This window comes from Xenopus laevis, chromosome 8L, assembly GCF_017654675.1.
Source record: "Xenopus laevis strain J_2021 chromosome 8L, Xenopus_laevis_v10.1, whole genome shotgun sequence".
Taxonomy (NCBI): Eukaryota; Metazoa; Chordata; class Amphibia; order Anura; family Pipidae; genus Xenopus; species Xenopus laevis.
Window position 1 is genome coordinate 129,382,447 of NC_054385.1, and position 21,824 is coordinate 129,404,270.

General features: G+C 41.5%; 2 protein-coding genes across 2 annotated transcripts in view; both read right to left on the minus strand.

The window, feature by feature from the left end:
- Positions 1-21,824, minus strand: part of LOC108699440 (Fc receptor-like protein 4) — a 135,084-nt gene that overhangs the window by 57,717 nt on the left and 55,543 nt on the right. The gene's annotated exons all lie outside the window — the stretch shown is intronic.
- LOC121397246 (Fc receptor-like protein 4) lies at positions 1,359-14,507 on the minus strand. The gene is made up of 4 exons (XM_041573719.1): positions 14,469-14,507; positions 7,998-8,276; positions 2,806-3,060; positions 1,359-1,833 (listed from the first exon to the last, which is right to left on the minus strand). Exons 1-4 carry the CDS (start codon positions 14,497-14,499, stop codon positions 1,544-1,546), a joined length of 855 nt encoding a protein of 284 aa, XP_041429653.1. The 5' UTR covers positions 14,500-14,507; the 3' UTR covers positions 1,359-1,543.

Here is a 21,824-nt window from a genome sequence, read left to right on the forward strand (position 1 = left end):
AGAGACTAGCGATCGGCAAATCTGACCTTTTTTGGACAAAATTTGTGAAATTGAGAAAATTTGCCAAAATACATTGATGTCTATAGGCGACAACATTTTTTTGATGCAAAATTTATTTCATTGATGGGCGTAATTTTCATTGTGAAACTTGTCGAAAAATTTTTGCTTATCACTACTAGTGACCTCTGTGACAAAAGCTCACCCAATATCAAAAGATGTAACACACTGCTCCTCTTCCTCACACTGACAGATGGAGTTTGTACCTCACAGGTATAATTCCCAGAATCCTCCAGCTGAGCTGAGGGGACTCCATATTGGTTGGATAAACTGAATCCCTGCACATTGTGCCCATTTCTGTAGAAAACAAACTGTAGCTCTGTAGTCTCTCTGTGTGGGCTGAGCTCTATGTCACATGTTATGGTCACGTGATCTCCTTCTAAAATGTCACCAGGATTCACTTTTATATGGAGAATATTGAAAAGCTCTGGAAGAGAAATAAAGTAAGATTTAAATAAATGATTAGTCTTTATCTCTGTAGACAAATAACCAAGTTTTTACTCTTACATAATATATTTGCTGTACTTTGATATTAAAAGACATGTCTGCTTTTGATGGAGGAGACTTTTATACATAGTGATCTTGGCCCTACACAACAGGGTTGCCTTTACTCCTCAAAAAGAATTGATTTAATTCAGATAAAGGGTTATTCCTTTTTCTATCAAAGTTGGGGTAACTGTGACTCTCCATTGTCTTGGAATTACTGTTTTGGCAGTTTGAATTAAAAACAAGGACTAGAGTTTTTTTTTTAAAATGTGGCCAGGGCAGGGCCTTTGTATTTTTAAATTCTGATGAAAGTTTTTGATTTTTTGTCTCTTTATTTCTGTGGATATTGAACTCCTGTCTCTTTGGGAGTGTGATACTGCTCTGTTTTATTCTTTCCAGATGGCTCGGTTAGAGAATTTTATTTCAAAACATCACAGAGTGGATACCTTGGAGGAAGTCTATTTATTATATTTTTAAATTATGGCTTTTGGTCATTTTCTTTGGAGGGGTGATGGGATTAAGGGGGGGTCTGGTTTGTTGAAAACTGAATGGACACTTGGGGAGGACCTGGGTGGGTTTTCATAATGATGAGATAACCTTTTAATATGGACAGCCTTAGGCATCTTGATTTTATATTTTCACTAATTAGTTAGTTATCTCTAAATATTAGGCATAAACTATCCAGTACTTCCTTTGTCCTTGTCCCGGTGTTTAAAAGTATCCCTATAAACCACCAGGGTCACTAACTAATGGATAAAGAACCTGAGGAGAATCTGTTGTTCTCTAGAACCATGTCATCCTGAGCTAACTCCATAGCCTGGGGCAGTATCACTTAGAGGTAACCTTGGCTCCATCTGTCAGTTGAAAAGTGGTGCCCTAATACCACAGACATTATCATAGATCAGTCTAGTGCAAGTTAAAATGAAAGTCATGGACTGGTTGCTGTGAACCATGAAATGTGACCCACTGTCTAGCCTGTATGCAAAATATTTGTTGGTTATTATAGAGCATTTTCCCAATAAAAGTTACCCCATTCTACATCTAGTCTAACAGGGTCACTTCTTTCACTGCCGGGTGTCTGGCACTGGTAATTCCCACTGTCTTTCTCTTGGACATGCTTCAGTGTAAAGGTCTTCTGTTCTTTGGGTATCCAGTCTCCATCTTTGTACCAGACATACCACCATCTCTCTGGCACAGTAGAAGTCACAATACAGGTCAATGTTACAAAGTTCATTAATAATGCTGTACTCCGTTGTGGCTTAATGGACACCACAGGTTTAGTTCCAGCTCCTGGAAGCATTACAGAATGAATATTGCTTAGGGGTGTGTTAATTTAAGGAAATGAAAGCATGAAATACATATATTTCTGGGTGTATTCTATTATTGCCATATATTGCCTTGAATCCTTATCAGATGCTGCTTTTCAAACCTTTGAATACCATCCCTAAGGGCAGCGTCAAATCTCCTCTTCTTCGGGGCGACTAATCTCCCTGAACTGCCTTTCCGCCGGCTAGAATGTTAATCGAAGGCGGGATCGCACTCGGATGGCTTAGTTTTCCGAAGTAGCCCGAAGTTTCCTCGTGAGGCAACTTCTAGTGATTTCGGAAAACTAAGCATCCAAATGCCATCCAGCCAGCGATTTTGATTCTAGCCAACGGGAAGGCAGTTTCGGGGGATCAGTTGCCCTGAAAAGATTTTGTTGTCGGGTGACTAATCTTCCTGAATCTGACCGCGTGTCTGCCCTTAATGTATTTCTCAATTTCAACACCAAACTCATATCTACTTACATAACCAGGTCAATGTCAGTCTTGGGATGTTACAATAGACACTTTTCACTGACTCATCTCTGTAGGGTTATCAGTTTTGGGATGATAATAATATAGGAGCATGGGCAAAAAAACCCTTCTTTTTAAAAGATAAAAACAACTTATGGGTGTTGGTTGTTCCAGACCCCTCTCCTGTAACATAAGGAGAATCAGCTGATTGGAGTTTCATGTAAACTTTCCACCATTTCCTGTTCAGATATCACAGCTGGATGATAGTATTAACTCAATAATTGCTTCAGTTTTGCTTATTTTAGTTTGACTTATCAGGTGATATTAGGTTAGAATCTGAGGCACAGCAGGGATACTTTGTCTAGCAACCAGTATTGAACATGCTTAGAAGGACAGTCTCATTAGACTGCTGGGATAAGTAGGAGAACCATAACAGAGGAGAACCAGAAGACAATTATAACAAAGTAGAACAATTTTTATGAGTTACCTTCAACATAAATACGTTTGTCCTTACTGTTCCTGACAGAAGAGGATACACTTAGTTTAGCACATTTGTAAGTACCAGTCATATGAGGAGCTGCATTTCCCAGACTGTAAACAGAACCAGAGGCTAAGGTTGTTATGAGGTTACCATTCTTGTAAAATTGATCTTTGCCTCTGTTATTTTCGAGCCGACTGTGACATCTAAGAGACAGTGAATCTCCTTCACGAATAGAAGGTGGAGCCTGTAGGATGACTAGATCTTTAAAAAAAAAAAAAAAGATATGCAGATTAATATTGCAGGGCTACATCACAGAATGTTGAGTTTGCATTTGCTACATGACATTTATAATGTCTCCTATTTATGTGAAATAGTCCCGATACATAGTCCAAATAAAGATTATGCTGATTGATAGTGAAGTATTTCAATATAAATTGTGCAACTGCTAATGGATTTATAGAAAGCCACTATATAGTAAATGAGTTTCACAATTACTGAAAGCTGAGTGCTTAACAATTAAGGGGGTTATTTATTAAACTCTGTTCTGGCTTTTTTTTTTTTAACTCAAATTTTTTAAGATTTACTATAGGCTGATCCACCATCTCAGACCTGCCAAGGTTGTGTATAAATCAATTGCAGAGGTCCTGATCTAATTTTGAGGTTTCTGTGGTCTGAGCTGGAATTAGCCCAAAAATCTGAAAGATTTGGGCTTTTCAGGGAAAAATCCAGAAAAGTTTGGTAGTGGTTTTTTTATTTAATAAATGAGATACATTCAGATTGTAGTAAATAACTCCCTAAGTGTTAGGTGATTCAAGTGTATTCACAATCCCACAACGACGCAAATGGAATTATTCCAATGCTTGTGGCAGCAATTATTCTCACAACCCTTTAAAACTCGTTAAGCTTATCACATACCTTTAAAACATTACCTTTAGGATTCTCCTGTTGCTTAAAAACAACAAAAGAAAGTGGCATGAAGTGATGGGCTAATTTATTCGGCAGGCGCAAATTTGTAGAGAATTTCCACGTTTATTCAGCAGGCGAATAAATTTGCGAATTTGACATCCGTGGTGGCATGTGCAAGGAACACTTGAACACACTTATAAAAATGTTTATAAATCATAGCGGTAAGATGATCTCTCAGTTGCATTCTGGAATATGGCCAGTATTCCCAACCGTGGCCTATATTCATTTGCGTGTGCCTCCTTGCACCCTGATGTCCCAGCTGACGCGTTTTGACTTAAACAGGATTCCTCCTTGAGAGATGCTTTGTCATTCAATGTTTCTGGAAAGAGTTCTCATTGTGATCCATGAGACAGGGCACGGGCCTGTCCCTGTGGAAACACTACATTTGTGACATGCTCCCTGTGTGTGCCATACTCTGCCTGCCCTATGCTCCCTGTGTGTGCCATACTCTGCCTGCCCTATGCTCCCTGTGTGTGTCATACTCTGCCTGCCCTATGCTCCCTGTGTGTGCCATACTCTGCCTGTCCTATGCTCCCTGTGTGTGGCATACTCTGTCTGTCCTATGCTCCCTGTGTGTGGCATACTCTGTCTGTCTTATGCTCCCTGTGTGTGTCATACTCTGCCTGCCCTATGCTCGCTGTGTGTGTGTCATACTCTGTCTGCCCTATGCTCTCTGTGTGTGCCATACTCTGCCTGCCCTATGCTCCCTGTGTGTGCCATACTCTGCCTGCCCTATGCTCCCTGTGTGTGCCATACTCTGCCTGCCCTATGCTCCCTGTGTGTGTCATACTCTGCCTGCCCTATGCTCCCTGTGTGTGCCATACTCTGCCTGTCCTATGCTCCCTGTGTGTGGCATACTCTGTCTGTCCTATGCTCCCTGTGTGTGGCATACTCTGTCTGTCTTATGCTCCCTGTGTGTGTCATACTCTGCCTGCCCTATGCTCGCTGTGTGTGTGTCATACTCTGTCTGCCCTATGCTCTCTGTGTGTGCCATACTCTGCCTGCCCTATGCTCCCTGTGTGTGCCATACTCTGCCTGCCCTATGCTCCCTGTGTGTGCCATACTCTGCCTGCCCTATGCTCCCTGTGTGTGTCATACTCTACCTGCCCTATACTCCCTGTGTGTGTCATACTCTGCCTGCCCTATGCTCCCTGTGTGTGCCATACTCTGCCTGCCCTTTGCTCGCTGTGTGTGCCATACTCTGCCTGCCCTATGCTCCCTGTGTGTGCCATACTCTGCCTGCCCTATGCTCCCTGTGTGTGCCATACGCTGTCTGTCCTATGCTCCCTGTGTGTGTCATACTCTACCTGCCCTATACTCCCTGTGTGTGCCATACTCTGCCTGCCCTATGCTCGCTGTGTGTGTGTCATACTCTGTCTGCCTTATGCTCCCTGTGTGTGCCATAATCTGCCTGTCCTATGCTCCCTGTGTGTGTCATACTCTACCTGCCCTATACTCCCTGTGTGTGTCATACTCTGCCTGCCCTATGCTCCTTGTGTGTGTCATACTCTGTCTGCCTTATGCTCCCTGTGTGTGCCATACTCTGCCTGCCCTATGCTCCCTGTGTGTGTCATACTCTACCTGCCCTATACTCCCTGTGTGTGCCATACTCTGCCTGTCCTATGCTCCCTGTGTGTGCCATACTCTGCCTGTCCTATACTCCCTGTGTGTGCAATACTCTGCCTGTCCTATGCTCCCTGTGTGTGTCATACTCTACCTGCCCTATACTCCCTGTGTGTGCCATACTCTGCCTGTCCTATGCTCCCTGTGTGTGCCATACTCTGCCTGTCCTATACTCCCTGTGTGTGCAATACTCTGCCTGCCCTATGCTCCCTGTGTGTGTCATGCTCTGCCTGCCCTATGCTCCCTGTGTGTGTCATACTCTGCCTGCCCTATGCTCCCTGTGTGTGCAATACTCTGCCTGCCCTATACTCCCTGTGTGTGCAATACTCTGCCTGCCTGCATAGAGCCATAGCCATGAATTTGCAAAGACAGGGTCAAGTGTTTTCACCATGTGGATTGTTTTTCAGAGACTTTTTGACACCTACAAACTTTTTTTAAGACACTATGGATTCATTTCTTCAATAGACATTGACTGATGTATTTTTCTTTGGCTCACACTGAGGCTAGGCTTAAAGGGAATATACAAAATGGGGGGGGGGGTTGTGGAAGCACTCTTAAGGCTAAATTAAAGTATATTTCAGTATAATGGAAGTGCTACTTACAATGCACTTCCCTGGTCCCCTGTCTCATAAGTAATTCAATATAAATGCAAGTGCATGTGTTTACAAAACAGGGTTTTTTTTTGTCTTAAAGGGATACTGTCATGGCAAAACGTGTTTTTTTCGAAACACATCAGTTAATAGTGCTGCTCCAGCAGAATTCTGCACTGAAATTCATTTTTCAAAAGAGCAAACAGATTTTTTTATATTTAATTTTAAAATCTGACATGGGGCTAGACATATTGTCAGTTTCCCAACTGCCCCCAGTCATGTGACTTGTGCTCTGCACAATTCCAGCAGAATTCTGCACTGAAATTCATTTTTCAAAAGAGCAAACAGATTTTTTTATATTTAATTTTAAAATCTGACATGGGGCTAGACATATTGTCAGTTTCCCAACTGCCCCCAGTCATGTGACTTGTGCTCTGATAAACTTCAGTCACTCTTTACTGCTATACTACAAGTTGGAGTGATATCACCCTCCCCCCGCCCCCAGCAGCCTAACAACAGAACACTGGAAAGTTAACCAGATGGCAGATTCCTAACACAAGAAAACAGCTCCCTGGTAGATCTAAGAACAACACTAAATAGTAAAAGCCAAGTCCCACAGTGACACATTCAGTTACATTGAGTAGGAGAAATAGCAGCCTACCAAAAAGCAGTTCCATCCTAAAGTGCTGGCACAAGTCACATGACTGGGGGCAGCTGGGAAACTGACAATGTGTCTAGCCCCGTGTCAGATTTCAAAATTAAATATAAAAAAATCTGTTTGCTCTTTTGAAAAATGGATTTCAGTGCAGAATTCTGCTGGAACAGCACTATTAACTGAAAAAAAGTTTCCCTTTAAAAACACCTTTGCAGTGGCCACAAACCTTCTCGCTAAAGTGTGTGTACTGTTTACCTTGTCCACTTGTAAAACAGCTCTGCTTGAAACGTTCTGTGTGTGATTTTCTTCCCACTTCATCTTTTGCTGTGTATGTGGTCTAAGATGACAATACTGAATCCCAAACTGATTTGTGTAAGAAGAATAAAGGGTGGCAATATTAAATGACAAAACATAGCTCAAGGAGGAAGCGAAACGCGTCAGTGGGCGCAAGGAGGCCCGGCAAACTCAGAGGAGATGCCGTTGGCATTTAGGAATACTGCCAATGTTCTAGAGTGCAACGGAAAGATCTGCTTATCGGTACTTTTTATAAACAATACTGTCCATTTGTGAGTGTTATTCTTTTATTATTAAAGTGTGTTAAAATGTTCCTTGCAAATGCCACTTTCTTTTATTGTTTTTTAAGCAACAGGATAGTGATAGTACTTATCAGTCTCCAACCTAATGAAGCCAAGGAGACTTTTATTCCATCCCGTGTATTTCCTGGACACATACATTACATACATTGAAGATTATGTGAAATAATGAAAAGGCTGGTTTCCTTTTGGGAGTTAATACACGATTAGCTAAGAGCTGGTTCTGCATTCGTTTTCCATGGGGTTGGCCGGACAGTGATCCAATTCCAAGGATCCAGATGGAATAGTAAGTGGAATAGCCAAATTACTAGTGAATGCAGGGTTTTTATATAAAAAGGTAATGCTAGATCAATACCTCAGAATAGTGATGAGCGAATCTGTGCCACTTTGCTTCACCTTCACCTGTGTAAAATAGCCACCTCTATTTTTATTCAGGCCTCTCCTATTCATATTCCAGTCTCTTATTCAAATCAATGCATGGTTGCTAGGGGAATTTGGACTCTAGCAACCAGACGGCTGAAATTGCAAACTGGAGAGCTGCTGAATAAAAAGCTAAATAACTCACAAACCACAAATAATAAAAAATGGAAATCAATTGTAGCGGAATATCACTCTGCATCATACTAACAGTTACAACCCCTTTAATAGTCATCTGATGTATCATTTTACCTTGGAAGCAGCAGCTCCACATTCTATTCATGTTAATAAATGCTAACTAACAAATAGTCACAAACCAATTAGAAGAATGTTACAGAATGATAACTGACTCACCATTACTAATAGCCAGTCGTACCGCATCACTTTTATCACTAGTACCAGCCTGGCACTGATAATTCCCGTTGTGCTTCCACCTGTCAGACTGAATTGTAATGCTCTGGTCATATTGATTCATTTTCTCATTATCTCTGTACCAGAAATATCTCATCTCCTTCTCAGGGTTGGGATCCAGGTTACAAGTCAGAGTTACAAAATCATCATAGAAAACCGTGGCCCAATTTGGTAAGAAAGAAACCACCGGTCGGACAGAAGCTCCTGTAAAACATTCATAGACTGACAAAAAAAAACGCTTGTAAGAAGTTGGAAATGGGTAAAGGGACCAGAAATTAGTGATGGGCGAATTTATTTGCCAGACGCGAATTCGCAGCGAAAATTTGACGCCAGCGTCGAAAAAACAGAAGCCGGTGTCAAAAACGAGACGCCGGCGCTGTTTTCGGCAAAGCGAAACGCCGCAAATTCGCCCATCACTACCAGATATGAAAAAAACATCACTTTAGGTCTATAAGATGTATAATTGCAGCTTTATAAACTGTAATGGCAAACCATTAAACTACACTGAATGGGTTGGAAGAACCTGTAATCTGGTAATAGAGAACTTGAAGCCCCTGTATACACTTAGTAAGATGGAGAAAATACTGTAACATCTTCTAAAACAGAGAACACGTTGGTTTGTTGTGCAGCAATAACATCCTCATTTCCAGAAGACTGATAGCTAATACTTTCCTTAAAGGAGAAGGAAAGTTGTTTTAACTTTGGTGTGCCAAAAGTTTGGCAACCCTAAGTGATCACATGTACTGTATTTACCTTACACACCGTGCCGGTGCTCCTATCAGCAGAAAACTGCACCGGTTTGGGGATTCTTCCAGAGAGCACCATGGAACAATCCTCTTCTTCGCTTCTTCTATCTTACAATTTCCTGGGGCAGACGCATGCGCAGTAGAACACAATAGATGACTTGTTTCCTTAACGTTCGTCTTTTCTCGCTAATGAGCATGCGCAGCCGCAAGAAAAAAGAAGAAGAAGTTGGTCGCTCCATGGTGCTCGCTGGAAGAATCGCAGGCTGATAGGAGCACTGGCCCCCGGGTGTGAGGTAAGTACATACGACTACTTGGGGGTGTCTAACTTTTGACACCAACAAGTTAAAGACCATTCATTGCTCCTTTAACACCTGGGCCCCTACCATAATGATAACTGTCACACCAAGTGAGACGTGTTGGAAATTGGCAGGGACACGCCACACTTCATTATTGGGGTTCAGACAGGGTATTTATTGCATCTTTAGGGTTGAATGGCTTTGTGGAGGGAGTAAAAGCCGGCTACAAAAATCCACAGTTGAACAGCTCCTTGGGGCACAGGATCAGTTTGCTGTGAGAATGTCCATATTGCAACTAGAGTGCACTGCAAGGAGGTGGAAAGGAGGGGTGTCCTGTCACAGCCACATGTCATTCTAAAGTCTCTGAAAAATATAATACACACAAGTCCCATATTTATTTTTTTGCATGTTTTTTTTTCAGGCCAGGATGGCAAGGTTCATACATGTAGGAAACCCATCTCACAGGGATGAGGCAAGCTCTCAGTGCTCTAGCTCCTACCTGTACGAGAGATGGTGCAACTTCAAGAGATTTTGGGAGACTAAAGCAATACATGGTGTGAGCAGGATCATATGAACAGACGGGTCTTGTACAGGGTAAAGTCCATTTATTGTTCACATATAAAGACTCTGGGAGCAAAGCATCATAAAACAAAATAAAAAAAACAAAATCCTTGCCCCACTTGGGCTCCAACTAATACACAGAGTAGTTTCCCTCTCTACTACCGGTCCCCTACTGGGATTTCCGGTCAAACACAAAAAGTACAACTCCCCAGAGTCAGAGTAGCTTTGCAAAAGTCCTTTCCCTTTGGGGAAACATAAACAGCCGCTTCCAATGGCCACACTCAGCTCCCAGCTCTCCTCAGTGTGTCTCAATCTTCCTCTCTGAGCCCTAACCCTCTAGCAGCTAACAGATCTAGCCTGCTAATTATTCCCCAGGTGAGACTTTCTAGGGGAATTAACCCACTCAGAACTGCTGTACATATGGGAGTAAGACATGAACCTAGGGGAAATATATCTCCCTTCACACTGTGTTCCAGTTACCTGTTCACAATGGGTTTTACCACCAGCGATTCACATTACTGCCAGTGGAAAAGCATTTACAGACTAGTCACCTGCAGAAGCAGAGATTGATCTCCTGGTGAGCCATTGCCCTAATTCAGCTGCAATCAGCAATTGTTTTCATTCTTTGGATGCTCGAAAACTATTGCAGCCTCCCCAGGTGCTGTTCTACTAAAAACCACATGGAAAAGTTCATTGGTCAGAACAGGTTTCAAATTATTTTTCAATCAAACATTTCATCTGCAGTTACTTTTGAGGTTTTCATTCGTTTATTAGAAGTGTCCCAATTATTCAGTTGACCCAGTCAAGACTACTATGGGTTGGGTTTGTTGGCACAAAACATCAGCCCCCGTCGCCAAGCACCTCCAAAAAATGTACTTTATATATTCTTGTTTTCAATCATTTTTCTATCTTCTTCTATCTCATAGATTGCAAATATTCCTTAGAGATTGTTCAGATTTTGTGCAACAGTTTACGGTAACAAATTGTAACATAAGATTGAGAAAAGATGCCCCCAATAAATACATCCACTCCCAATGAACAAATAAAATTATTGTTTGAGAAATTTCTCTTGAGTTTCTTGTCATCGCTGTGTAACATTCACGGTGTTTTATTGTTCAACTTATTTACAACAATGAATATTATATATATATATTATAATATATTTCTGCAGTTATTGCTCCTTTCCAAGTGTTCTACTCAGTAATAGTGAAACTGCCGTTAAATCGTCCAAAGTAAAAAATCTTTTAATTACATTTCATTAAAAGCAAGCCACAAATAAATATAACCCACTTCTGATTTATTAACACAAGCCACTGATTTTTTACATCAAATCACAGATTCCCCAAGATTTGAAATCAACCAGGTTTGTAATATTTTTTTTAAATTGTTTGGATTACACAAATTCTAAATTGTATAGTTTATTTATTTAATGAATCCAATTCCTATCCTGTTCCTGGAATATTTCTTATATATGTGTTAATCGCTCTACTTAGGAGTAGGAGTAACAATGAGCACCGTGATCTGGGAAAAGCATTTCAAGACAAATCATTTTATCGCTATTTCACAGTGATCACAAATGGATAGATTTTTATACAATGGATAGATTTGACTAAAATATTACCATTGTGCCATTATGCATTGAAGTCTATGGACGACAATTTTTTTTTTTTTTACGCACAGCAATTTTTTTTTTGGTGCGCAACCGTTTTTTTCTCCCATTGGAATGTATGGGCGTCATTTCTGCAGTGAAACTCAGCAAAAAAAATTGCAGATTATAAATTGTACAACATTAACTATAGAGTACAGGTATGGCACCTGTTATCCAGAAGGCTCAGGACCTGGGGTTTTCTGGTTAACGGATATTTCCATAATTTGGATCTTCATGCCTTAAATCTACTAGAAGATCAAGTAAACATTAAATAAACCCAATAGGCTGGATTTGCTTTCAATAAGGATTAATTATATCTTAGTTGGGATCAAGTACAAGCTACTGTTTTATTATTACACAGAAAAGGGAAATATTTTTTAAAAATGTGGATTATTTGAATAAAATAGAATGTATGGGAGATGGCCTTTCAGTAATTCGGAGCTTTCTGGATAAAGGGTTTTCAAGGTTCGGACATCTATGCGTTTCGGTCCACTAGAGACTGTCATCAGGATGTGGACCAAAACATAGATGTCCGAATCTACTGATCTATAAGAAAAACTTGTTTTCATTTAACATTTGCCGTGAGTGCTTTCATTTTCGTATGAATATATTACATTTTGGTTAGCACCTGGCGATTATTCTGAAGGTGAGTGATATATATATGTATAATGAAGCAATATAATTCTTAATGAATCATGAAAATTGAGCATAGGACTGGCCAGATATGGGATGACTTTGACGTAGTTGTTCAGCTTAAATATATTGCAATATATGGCACTAGTGATGTTTCAATAAATCATTGATTTTAAAATTTTGGAGTGCTAGTCCATTTTGAAGGTTATATATATATACATCAAAAGAATAAAATATATTCCCCAGTAGAGAATGGATATACAAAGTCTACATCGGAGAAGAAACATCATGAGATAAATTGTTGAAAATCTTTAGAAATAAGTTAGAAGGATTTAAAATGGTTGAAAAAGAAATCTGTTAAAATGTAACTATTTTCCTGTTAATATATAATTTTTGAAAGTAGTTTTAACAGTAAATTTAATTAAAAAGGGATTTTTTTTTCAGATTTTTTACTTTTACTCTAACGTCTTTTTGGATGAGGGAGAAATGTAAATATCGATTTACCATAACATAGAATATCAATCATATTTTAGGATGTGATACTCTGACGAGACTCCCAGTCTTGTATAAGAAAGTAATGTAGAGATGCAGCTGCACTTAACTGAAAAGGAATCAGGTTATGTTAAACCATCTCACTTTACTTATTGGTCTGCAGACTTGGATCCAGGGATGTGTGATGTATATGAGATCCTAAGATATCACTATATGTTATCACTGGCCTAAAATAGAGAAATTGGTATGGGTTCTAAATGCTCTATAAATCTTAAGAAAATATGTTTGTAATTGGATTTAAATTGTTTATGGATATATAGAAACATTGGGGTGTTTAGCTCATAACAAGGTTACAGATATATAGAAACATTGGGGTGTCACCCTGCTATAGTTCCAGGGGTATGCAGGACACAAATAAGCACTCACCCCAAATCTCCCCCTAACTGACCTTCAGACTGGGCCCCCTTAGCTCATAACAAGGTTACAGATATATAGAAACATTGGGGTAACAGTCACCCTGCTATAGTTCCAGGGGTACCCAGGGTACAAATAAACACTCACCCCAAATCTTCCCCTAACTGACCTTCAGACTGGGCCCCCTTAGCTCATAACAAGGTTACAGATATATAGAAACATTGGGGTGTCACCCTGCTATAGTTCCAGGGGTACCCAGGGTACAAATAAGCACTCACCCCAAATCTCCCCCTAACTGACCTTCAGACTGGCCCCCCTTAGCTCATAACAAGGTTACAGATATATAGAAACATTGGGGTGTCACCCTGCTATAGTTCCAGGGGTACCCAGGGCACAAATAAGCACTCACCCCACATCTCCCCCTAACTGACCTTCAGGCTGGGTCCCCTTAGCTCATAACAAGATTACAGATATATAGAAACATTGGGGTAACAGTCACCCTGCTATAGTTCCAGGGGTACCCAGGGTACAAATAAGCACTCACCCCAAATCTCCCCCTAACTGACCTTCAGACTGGGCCCCCTTAGCTCATAACAAGGTTACAGATATATAGAAACATTGGGGTGTCACCCTGCTATAGTTCCAGGGGTACCCAGGGCACAAATAAGCACTCACCCCACATCTCCCCCTAACTGACCTTCAGGCTGGGTCCCCTTAGCTCATAACAAGATTACAGATATATAGAAACATTGGGGTAACAGTCACCCTGCTATAGTTCCAGGGGTACCCAGGGTACAAATAAGCACTCACCCCAAATCTCCCCCTAACTGACCTTCAGACTGGGCCCCCTTAGCTCATAACAAGGTTACAGATATATAGAAACATTGGGGTAACAGTCACCCTGCTATAGTTCCAGGGGTACCCAGGGTACAAATAAGCTCTCACCCCAAATCTCCCCCTAACTGACCTTCAGACTGGGCCCCCTTAGCTCATAACAAGGTTACAGATATATTTAACACATTGGGGTGTCACCCTGCTATAGTTCCAGGGGTACCCAGGGTACAAATAAGCACTCACCCCAAATCTCCCCCTTAATTGACCTTCAGACTGGGTCCCCTTAGCTCATAACAAGGTTACAGATATATAGAAACATTGGGGTGTCACCCTGCTATAGTTCCAGGGGTACCCAGGGTACAAATAAGCACTCACCCCAAATCTCCCCCTTAATTGACCTTCAGACTGGGTCCCCTTAGCTCATAACAAGGTTACAGATATATAGAAACATTGGGGTGTCACCCTGCTATAGTTCCAGGGGTACCCAGGGTACAAATAAGCACTCACCCCAAATCTCCCCCTAACTGGCCTTCAGAATGGGCCCCTTAGCTCATAACAAGGTTACAGATATATAGAAACATTGGGGTGTCACCCTGTTATAGTTCCAGGGGTACCCAGGGCAGTTAATAAAAGTCGTCAGTACAGTTCCTGATATAGTATTATAGTTTTGGGTTATATAAAATACCAAAATTGGACACAATTCTACAAAACTTACAATGTACATCAAATGTCGCATTTTCATCTGATGATAAAATGAGAGAAAAGAACAAGTAAAAGAAACTGTACTTACACAGTAGGAGCATCAGAGTCAGCGGGGACATGGTGGTGCCTCTATCACAAGACAGATAATGATTTATAATATCAAAAGCAGATGAGGGCTTCATACCAACTTCCTCTTTCTGTCACACAATGGATTTAGTTTTATTATCTTTGCCGGAGGAAGCTGACATTTAGCAGCACAGACATTTCTGCTGAGACAATTTGAGTGCATTGGTGTAACAGGTGTTTTAGAATGTGCCCATGAGTTTTACTGTGTAGGGTAGAGCCTTCAAAAGACTTCCCTGGACACTCCATGTCATACTCATGGGATTCTCCCGCCCCAATGCTTCCATCAGAAGGATCCTCCCCAAAGCTTTATACGCCCAACCCCACCCCCAATCCGCTGTCTTTTTCCATTTTACTTTTTTGCTACCATGAGATGCAAGTTTTTCTCTTTAGCCTTGGGAAAGCATTAGGGCTTGCTGGGAGTCATAGGGACTGGGGTTTTTTGGTCCTTGAGATCTTTTTTCCTCCTAAGCACATTACCTCATTTTTTTCTAGTCCTCAGGGTTCCATATTCTGGATCAGGTGGGCATAGTGGTACTGAGGCCTTGTTCCATGTGTCCTCCTGGCCTGCTCACAGTGTGTCCAGTGGCAAGTGCTCTGTCCACTGGGCTTGTGTGAAAAAGCATCAGATGACAGTGGTGTGTATGATTTTTGCAGATGGAAGGTGACTGTTGGCTAAGGTATCTGTTATTTTTCCAGCCACCAGCTGGAGCCTTACCAAGGCAATCAATGGCATTGCACCCGCACATTCCAGTACCTTTTTTGTGTTTGGTTTGAGCACCCTGGATGGGTGTCATAGTCCTTTGGGCTTGACCCCAGGCCCAGACATGGACCCTGCCCCTGGGGGAAGCTTCGGCAGAACCCAGGGTAGACAGGACTCCCCCTAGCTTCAGCCAAGGGGAGTCCAAATGGCCCTTCGGGGGGCGGGGATGGTGGGCCCTCCCTAGCTTCGGCAAAGGGGCAAGCTGTTCATGGGCGGAGCCTGGGACACTTTGGCAATGGAGCCCATGCCTTCGGGTAGGACTCGTAATGGATGATTCAATATAATCTGTTATTTTCGGCTGGCCCAGCCCATTGGGGTGATGGCCAATCACTCCTTTTGGAGTCCCATGGTTGCCCTGGTGGATTGAGGCTAACAGAGATCTCTGGAGGTAGTTATGTTTAGTAAGTGGCCTGACCCTTATGGCGTCCTTTTCTCTTTACTCCTATAGTGGGGTATAATTTTTTTCTTTAAATGAAGGAAATAAGGTGTCAGAGCCAAATGCCTCTCCCACAAGTCTTTTCCAAGGTTGAGGTAAAGTTAAAAAAAAAAAGCCCCTGGTGACTCCATTTGGCTAGCAGTCAGAAGCTTCGAGTGCCATCCTTATTTCCAGAGTCTATTTATTCTTACAATGGGTGGGTCAGTTTGGTTGTTGTGTTAGTATTGCAAATGGAATGCTTGTCTGTGTATATTGTAAATACTGCAAATCCAAGGCTGTCTGTGTATATATTGTAAGTAATAAGTAAGTAGTGCAAATCCAAGGCTGTCTGTGTATATATCGCAAGTAGTAAGTAAGTAGTGCAAATCCAAGGCTGTCTGTTTATATATCGCAAGTAGTAAGTAAGTAGGGGGCCCTAATTCATATACAATTTCAATAAACATTGATAAAACAAGTCAACCTCTAGACATTTTGGGGGCCTGAAAAATAATTGTGAAAATGAAAATTTAATATAAGCTTACTATGTCCCATGAGTATGACATGGAGTGTCCAGGAAAAATGGTATAATTACTTGATTTTCCTTTCCTGGACAGTCCATGTCATAGTTCACATCCCTTTTTAAGGCAGTTTCTAGAATCTTATAATAGACACCAGATTAAGGGTGGGGTTGGGCTTTTAAAGCTTTGGGGAGAGTCATCCTAATGGAAGCACTGGGGCAGGGCTGTCCCATGAATATGACATGGAATGTCCAGGAATGGAAAATCACGGTAAGTATGATACAATTTTCCCTAAAACCTTAAAGCAATTGAGTAAATAGATGGGCTGTGTAAAATAAGAAAATGTTTCTTATACTGTTAGTTGGCCAAGAAGGCTGGAGTGAGTAGATGTCTAATATAATAGCCAGAACCCAATTTCCTGCTTTCCTGATTAACCCGCAAATGCTTATGCTACTTTTGTTTACACCTTTGTTTTTCAAAACAGGGAGCAGAAGAAGAGTTTACTTGCCCAGTCTGACCCACACCCAACCAGAACCTGCCCAGTCTGATCCACACCCAACCAGAACCTGCCCAGTCTGATCCACACCCAACTAGAACCTGCAATGGTGGATCAAAGTTTAAACCAAACCTGCCCAACCCATGGGCCCTGCTGGTTTCAAGCCAATGCTCACATAACTACTTCTTACCAAAGTCAGTAAATTTGCCTCATTGTTATTTTGTTTCCTTCTCACTGACCAAATTTGGGAAAAGTTCTAAATGGAACAAGTTAAGAAAGCATCATAATGTTGTTGATTTAGTTTAGTCATTAGTAATTTCTTTAGATTATTTACCAATAACAGCTGCACCTACACTTTCCTCGCTGACATGCTAAAGACCCAAGATGGCCTTCCAGGGTATGGGGGTGTTATATGAACCACCTATTAACATATTGGATAATAAAAACTATTCTGATCTGTATTCATTGGCAACACAGATGATCCTTATGGACTGTGAGTGACCTGGGTGATCTGGTAAAAGATGGGACATAATTTCGATTTGGACCACTTTTTACTCCCTTCGCTTTTTAGAACTTTAAAAATGTTTTGTTTCAAACAGGTAATTGTTCACTAGTGATGTGCAGGCTGGCCCGAAACCCACAGGTTGGGCAGGTTCAGGCTTGCTTCTACACAAAATCTTCATGTTGCAGGCGGGTCCGGGTTGAGCTCTTCTCCTGCTCTCCCCGTCTGCAATCTGGCACTGCTGGCTTCCGCCCCCTAAACTTTTAGACTCGGGCATGGGACTATAAATAGTGGGGGAACAGTGGACCGGGCCAGGTGTGGGTTGGGAAGGGGCAGGCTAGGATCAGGTGCAGGTCGAGATTTTCTTGACCCGCACACCACTAATGTTCACATATAAACACATGTTTCTTCAGCTGTCGTTACTTCTATCTTGAGTATCTTCTCAATAGTTGGCTACAACCAGTAGGACCTCCCTCATATTCCATGTTCAGCCCCTTAAAAACCTCCTTTCCCTCATTTAATTACGTTGAATTATAAGATTGAGCCCAAAGAGCGGCAGCCTAAATGAAAATTCCTTCCCTTATAATAAAGCACAGATCTTCCATGCCTTTCACTTCAGAGAATACATGTACAACTTACTGTTACTGTATGTAGGCCAGTGTACATGATGTGCAATTGCAAGAGTGCGTTCTATGCAGGGGGAATGGAAAAACTCACTGAACTCTAAAACACATCAAAGGTGGAGACATCATCTCAGTGTGATATACGTGTCTAAAGAGGAAGAACAATTTACAATGAGTGGTTAGCCACAATGAAGAACATCATGCCTACTGTCATTCACCACATGAAACAGCACAAACTAAAATCTGATTGGTTGGCATGTTTTATAATTATTCTGTAAAATCTACTCCAGTTCCATTGGACTCCCCTATTAATATATTATATTCTTGCAACATGTTCAGGTCTGGATGGACAGGGAGTCAAAATAGGCCCTGGCATTTCAGGTAAATAGAGGCCCAAACAGCCCTCCCCCACCAGCCCAATAAATATTGACTGTCTATGGCATCATTTGGAATTTGTCAGAATCCACAGATTGCCAGTCCGGGCCTTACATGTCACATATTGGCTCTATATAACTTATAATAATAAAAAGAGAACTCCATCACTGGCCGTGCTTTATTAATTGGACAAATAGGAACTTGTTAAAACCATTAAAACATTTGTTGTGAGAGAGTGACCAAAGTTCTACAATTGACTCTTAGTTTTTAATAGTGGGAGATGTCAGCTTTAAGAAACAGGTTGCTAAACAGAGCATGTTTTCTATTTAAAGAATTTTGCAGTCTGGCCCTGGAAGCTATAGTATTCTGGAAGGAACATACAGACATCCAGACAATCCATTCCAGTGGTCCAGCTCATATATTGGAGCTATACAGAGTGGTTGCCCTGTGTGAAAAGAGCACTTGATGACTCTCCACTTCTGCACCACACTCAAGATGGTGGCACCTGGGGCATGGCATGGTGTAGACATGTCATTGTGCCGACGTATGATGTAACCACACCACCATTTGAAATGAAAGAACGCCAAAGACCAGGGTTCAATGGCCGAATATAGGTCTTTAGGTCATGGGTGCTCCTTAATTGCTATTTTGGTTTGATTCTTCTATTCCTGACTTGATTCTGACTTTTTTATTTACTGCCTGATCTCTTGTCAGGAAACGACTATGAACTTTCTTAAGCCTTCGGATACCACAAACTGGACTTATTGTCTACAGCTTCCTCCTTGGTCCCCTCTCCAACCTTACTAAAGCCACTAGGCCCTGACACTGTGGAAAGGTATTAAAATATAGTTAACATCTTAGGAATCTCTCTCTGAGCAGGGGACAAAATAGGAAGGATCCCCGTCTTTGTTAGGAACTCTCAGAGGGGCTTGGGGTGCTGTCGGTCACTGCAAGAAGCAGCGGGAGCTTTTGACCAAGTGACTGAAAGTCTGAGGAATTGTGAAGAAAGTCATGGGGCTAAGCAATCCCCCAAAGAAGTATCATGAGTACAGGTTAACCCGAACATGTGTATTTTTTTTTACTGACCACAACGGACCTTGTTTAGTGAGGGAACTCATCAAGGTAGAGCCCAGTGGGCAGGAGTTAATGTTATTATTTATGTTTTGTACTACTCTGCAGGGCCGCCCTCAAAAATCCCGGGGCTCTGTACGGCAACATTTTCTGGGCCCCCTGGTCCCTGCCCGCCCCTAAGCCCCACCCCATATCTCAGCCACCCCCACAGTAATAAAGCCTAACAAACATCAGAGCTAAAACAGTAACCCCTCTAAGATAGAAAAGGCCATTGGTGGCCAGCCCCCCCCCCACACACATGTTATAAAAGACATTGGAGATCAGGAGCCCCCTGCAAGTAAAAAAAAATATTGATGGCTTGGGCCCCCCCCCCCACAAGTTATAAAAAGCCATTGATCAGCCCCCCCCCCTGCAAGTAAAAAAAATATTGATGTTCTGGACCCCTCACAAGTTATAAAAAGCCACTGGTGGCCAGGACCCTCCTTTAAGTTAAAAAAAAAAAAACATTGGTTGCCAGCTCACCCAAAATTTAAAAAAAATTGCTAGTCAGGGTCCCCCATAAGTTTGGCTCTTAAAGGGGGCCTGGCCATGCTTCACTTACAGTACTTAATATTCAGTTCTCTGTACCCTCATTGGTCAATTAATTTAAGTCCTGGATGAAGCTGCATTGGGATTGGATAGGCAGGAGGGGAAAATCCGACTTCAACCAATGAGGGTACACCGGATCTCCCGTCCTAAACTTTGCAGCAGGCTGACAGCAGAGAGGCCCAGCTAATCAAGTAAGATTATTCACTCTGAACACACACACGTCTCAATACCTTGGGCACCAGTGGTTCTTAAACAAGAGTGAACTGTTTGCTGGAACATATAACATACTTCATACATCAGGTCTTTGGTGGAAATTATATAGTAATATTAGTCAATAAATAGATCACAATTAAATGCTCTTCATGTATTGGCTATAACCAGTGGATAGTACACACTCCAAAGTGTCCAATCCCACAGTACAAGTTCTCCGCCATTATTCCTAAATCTCCAAATCAAGACACACTTCAATATTACACTGCTAAGTATGTTGATGTGTAGTGATGGGTGAATAAATTTGGCCGGCACAAATTTGCAGCGAATTTCTGCGTTTCCCCACCAGTGGAAATAAATTGCAAAACTGAGGTGAAAATTTGCCCACGTGTCTGAATAGGTACAAGAGGGGGGTTGTGGGTGCACTCCTAAGGCCATATAAAAATATATATAAATACAATAATCCCCTGTCTAAAAAAAGAAAAACAGGGTTTTTTGTTACAAAGTTATGATCATAAAATTGGTAAGCCGCCATACCACGTCAAGGTAAACCCCATACGGCGGTCCCTAACCTGTTTACCTGTGATCAAGATTTAAAACCTTGGTTTCAATCTGGACTAGATCCTCCCCCACCACCTGCATATGCGGCTTTTGTAGGGGAGACTGCCCAGACCAACGCCCATTGTGTGAGTATAAGTATAAATACAGGTGTGAGTATAGATTTAGAGGGAGATGAAAAAGGAAAAGCTAAATGTGGAGTGTCATAGGTGTAATGTGTGTGGGTCTATGCAAGTGTTACCTAGTGATAAGTGCAGCACGTGTCTGAATAGTCGCTCGCATAAGAAATTTTCCGCATCAAAATTATTCGTAAGCCCATTGACTTTATTGCATTTGGACAAAATAGGCGCGTATAAAAATTGTCCAGGGCTCCAAAATTGAAGTGCGACAAAATAATTTTTGACGTCTATTGACGTTTCGCTAATTTTTCGGGACAAATTCACCCATCACTATTGGTGTGTGAATAAATACACTTTTTGCATTTTAATCATGCAGTGTCCTTTTTTGGATACTGACCCCAAATGTGTGCTTAGACTGGTCACAAATGAAAAAACATTGGGCAGTCTGTTCTCTTTGTTGTGAATCTTTCCCTTTATAGAATTCTGAAATGGGCAGCACTCCAGAGTTGAATTAAAATTATTATTTATTTTCAGTAGCAGGGCAACATTCACAGCAACTTTTTCGAGCCTGTCACGGCTCTTGACCAAGCAATCTTTGCCTTTATACAATTCTGTTAGGAAACAAATCCTTCTACTCTCCTTGTTGGAGCTTCAGGCTGCTCACTAACTCCTAGGGGCACATTTACTAAAGAGCAAAGCCAGAAGTCCAATCCGCAGGGACATTGCCAATTTATTAACAGGTGTAGAGGACAATTCGCTAGCGAAAGTTTTGCGCCTATCGCCAGGCGAATTTTCGATCAATCAAACGTTGTTACTCCACAAATTTCGCGAATTTGACAGAATGTTAACTCTTTCACCAGAGTTTCCTTCTCCAGCTTAGACCTGGCAGACTGATAAGATGAAGCTACATCCTCCTCACTCAGTGACATCATATCCTGTATGCTGGAAAGTCATAAAAGTTCTAAAAAACACTGGTATTTTTTGATATTTTAAAGCAAGATTGCCTTCAAAAGTCCTAACTATTAAAGATTTTTTGAGTTAACATTTTTTTTCCAACCATTTCAGGGGCATACTACATTCGTT

What these genes read in the sequence shown, in the direction of transcription:
- LOC121397246 (XM_041573719.1), bottom strand. Translation starts at nt 14,499, where the DNA reads ATGTCCCCGCTGACTCTGATGCTCCTACTGT. An exon ending in GACTCTGATGCTCCTACTGT is followed by an intron (nt 8,277 to 14,468) that starts GTAAGTACAGTT and finishes TTTTTTTGTCAG; the next exon opens with TCTATGAATGTTTTACAGGA. An exon ending in ACGACTGGCTATTAGTAATG is followed by an intron (nt 3,061 to 7,997) that starts GTGAGTCAGTTA and finishes TTTTTTTTAAAG; the next exon opens with ATCTAGTCATCCTACAGGCT.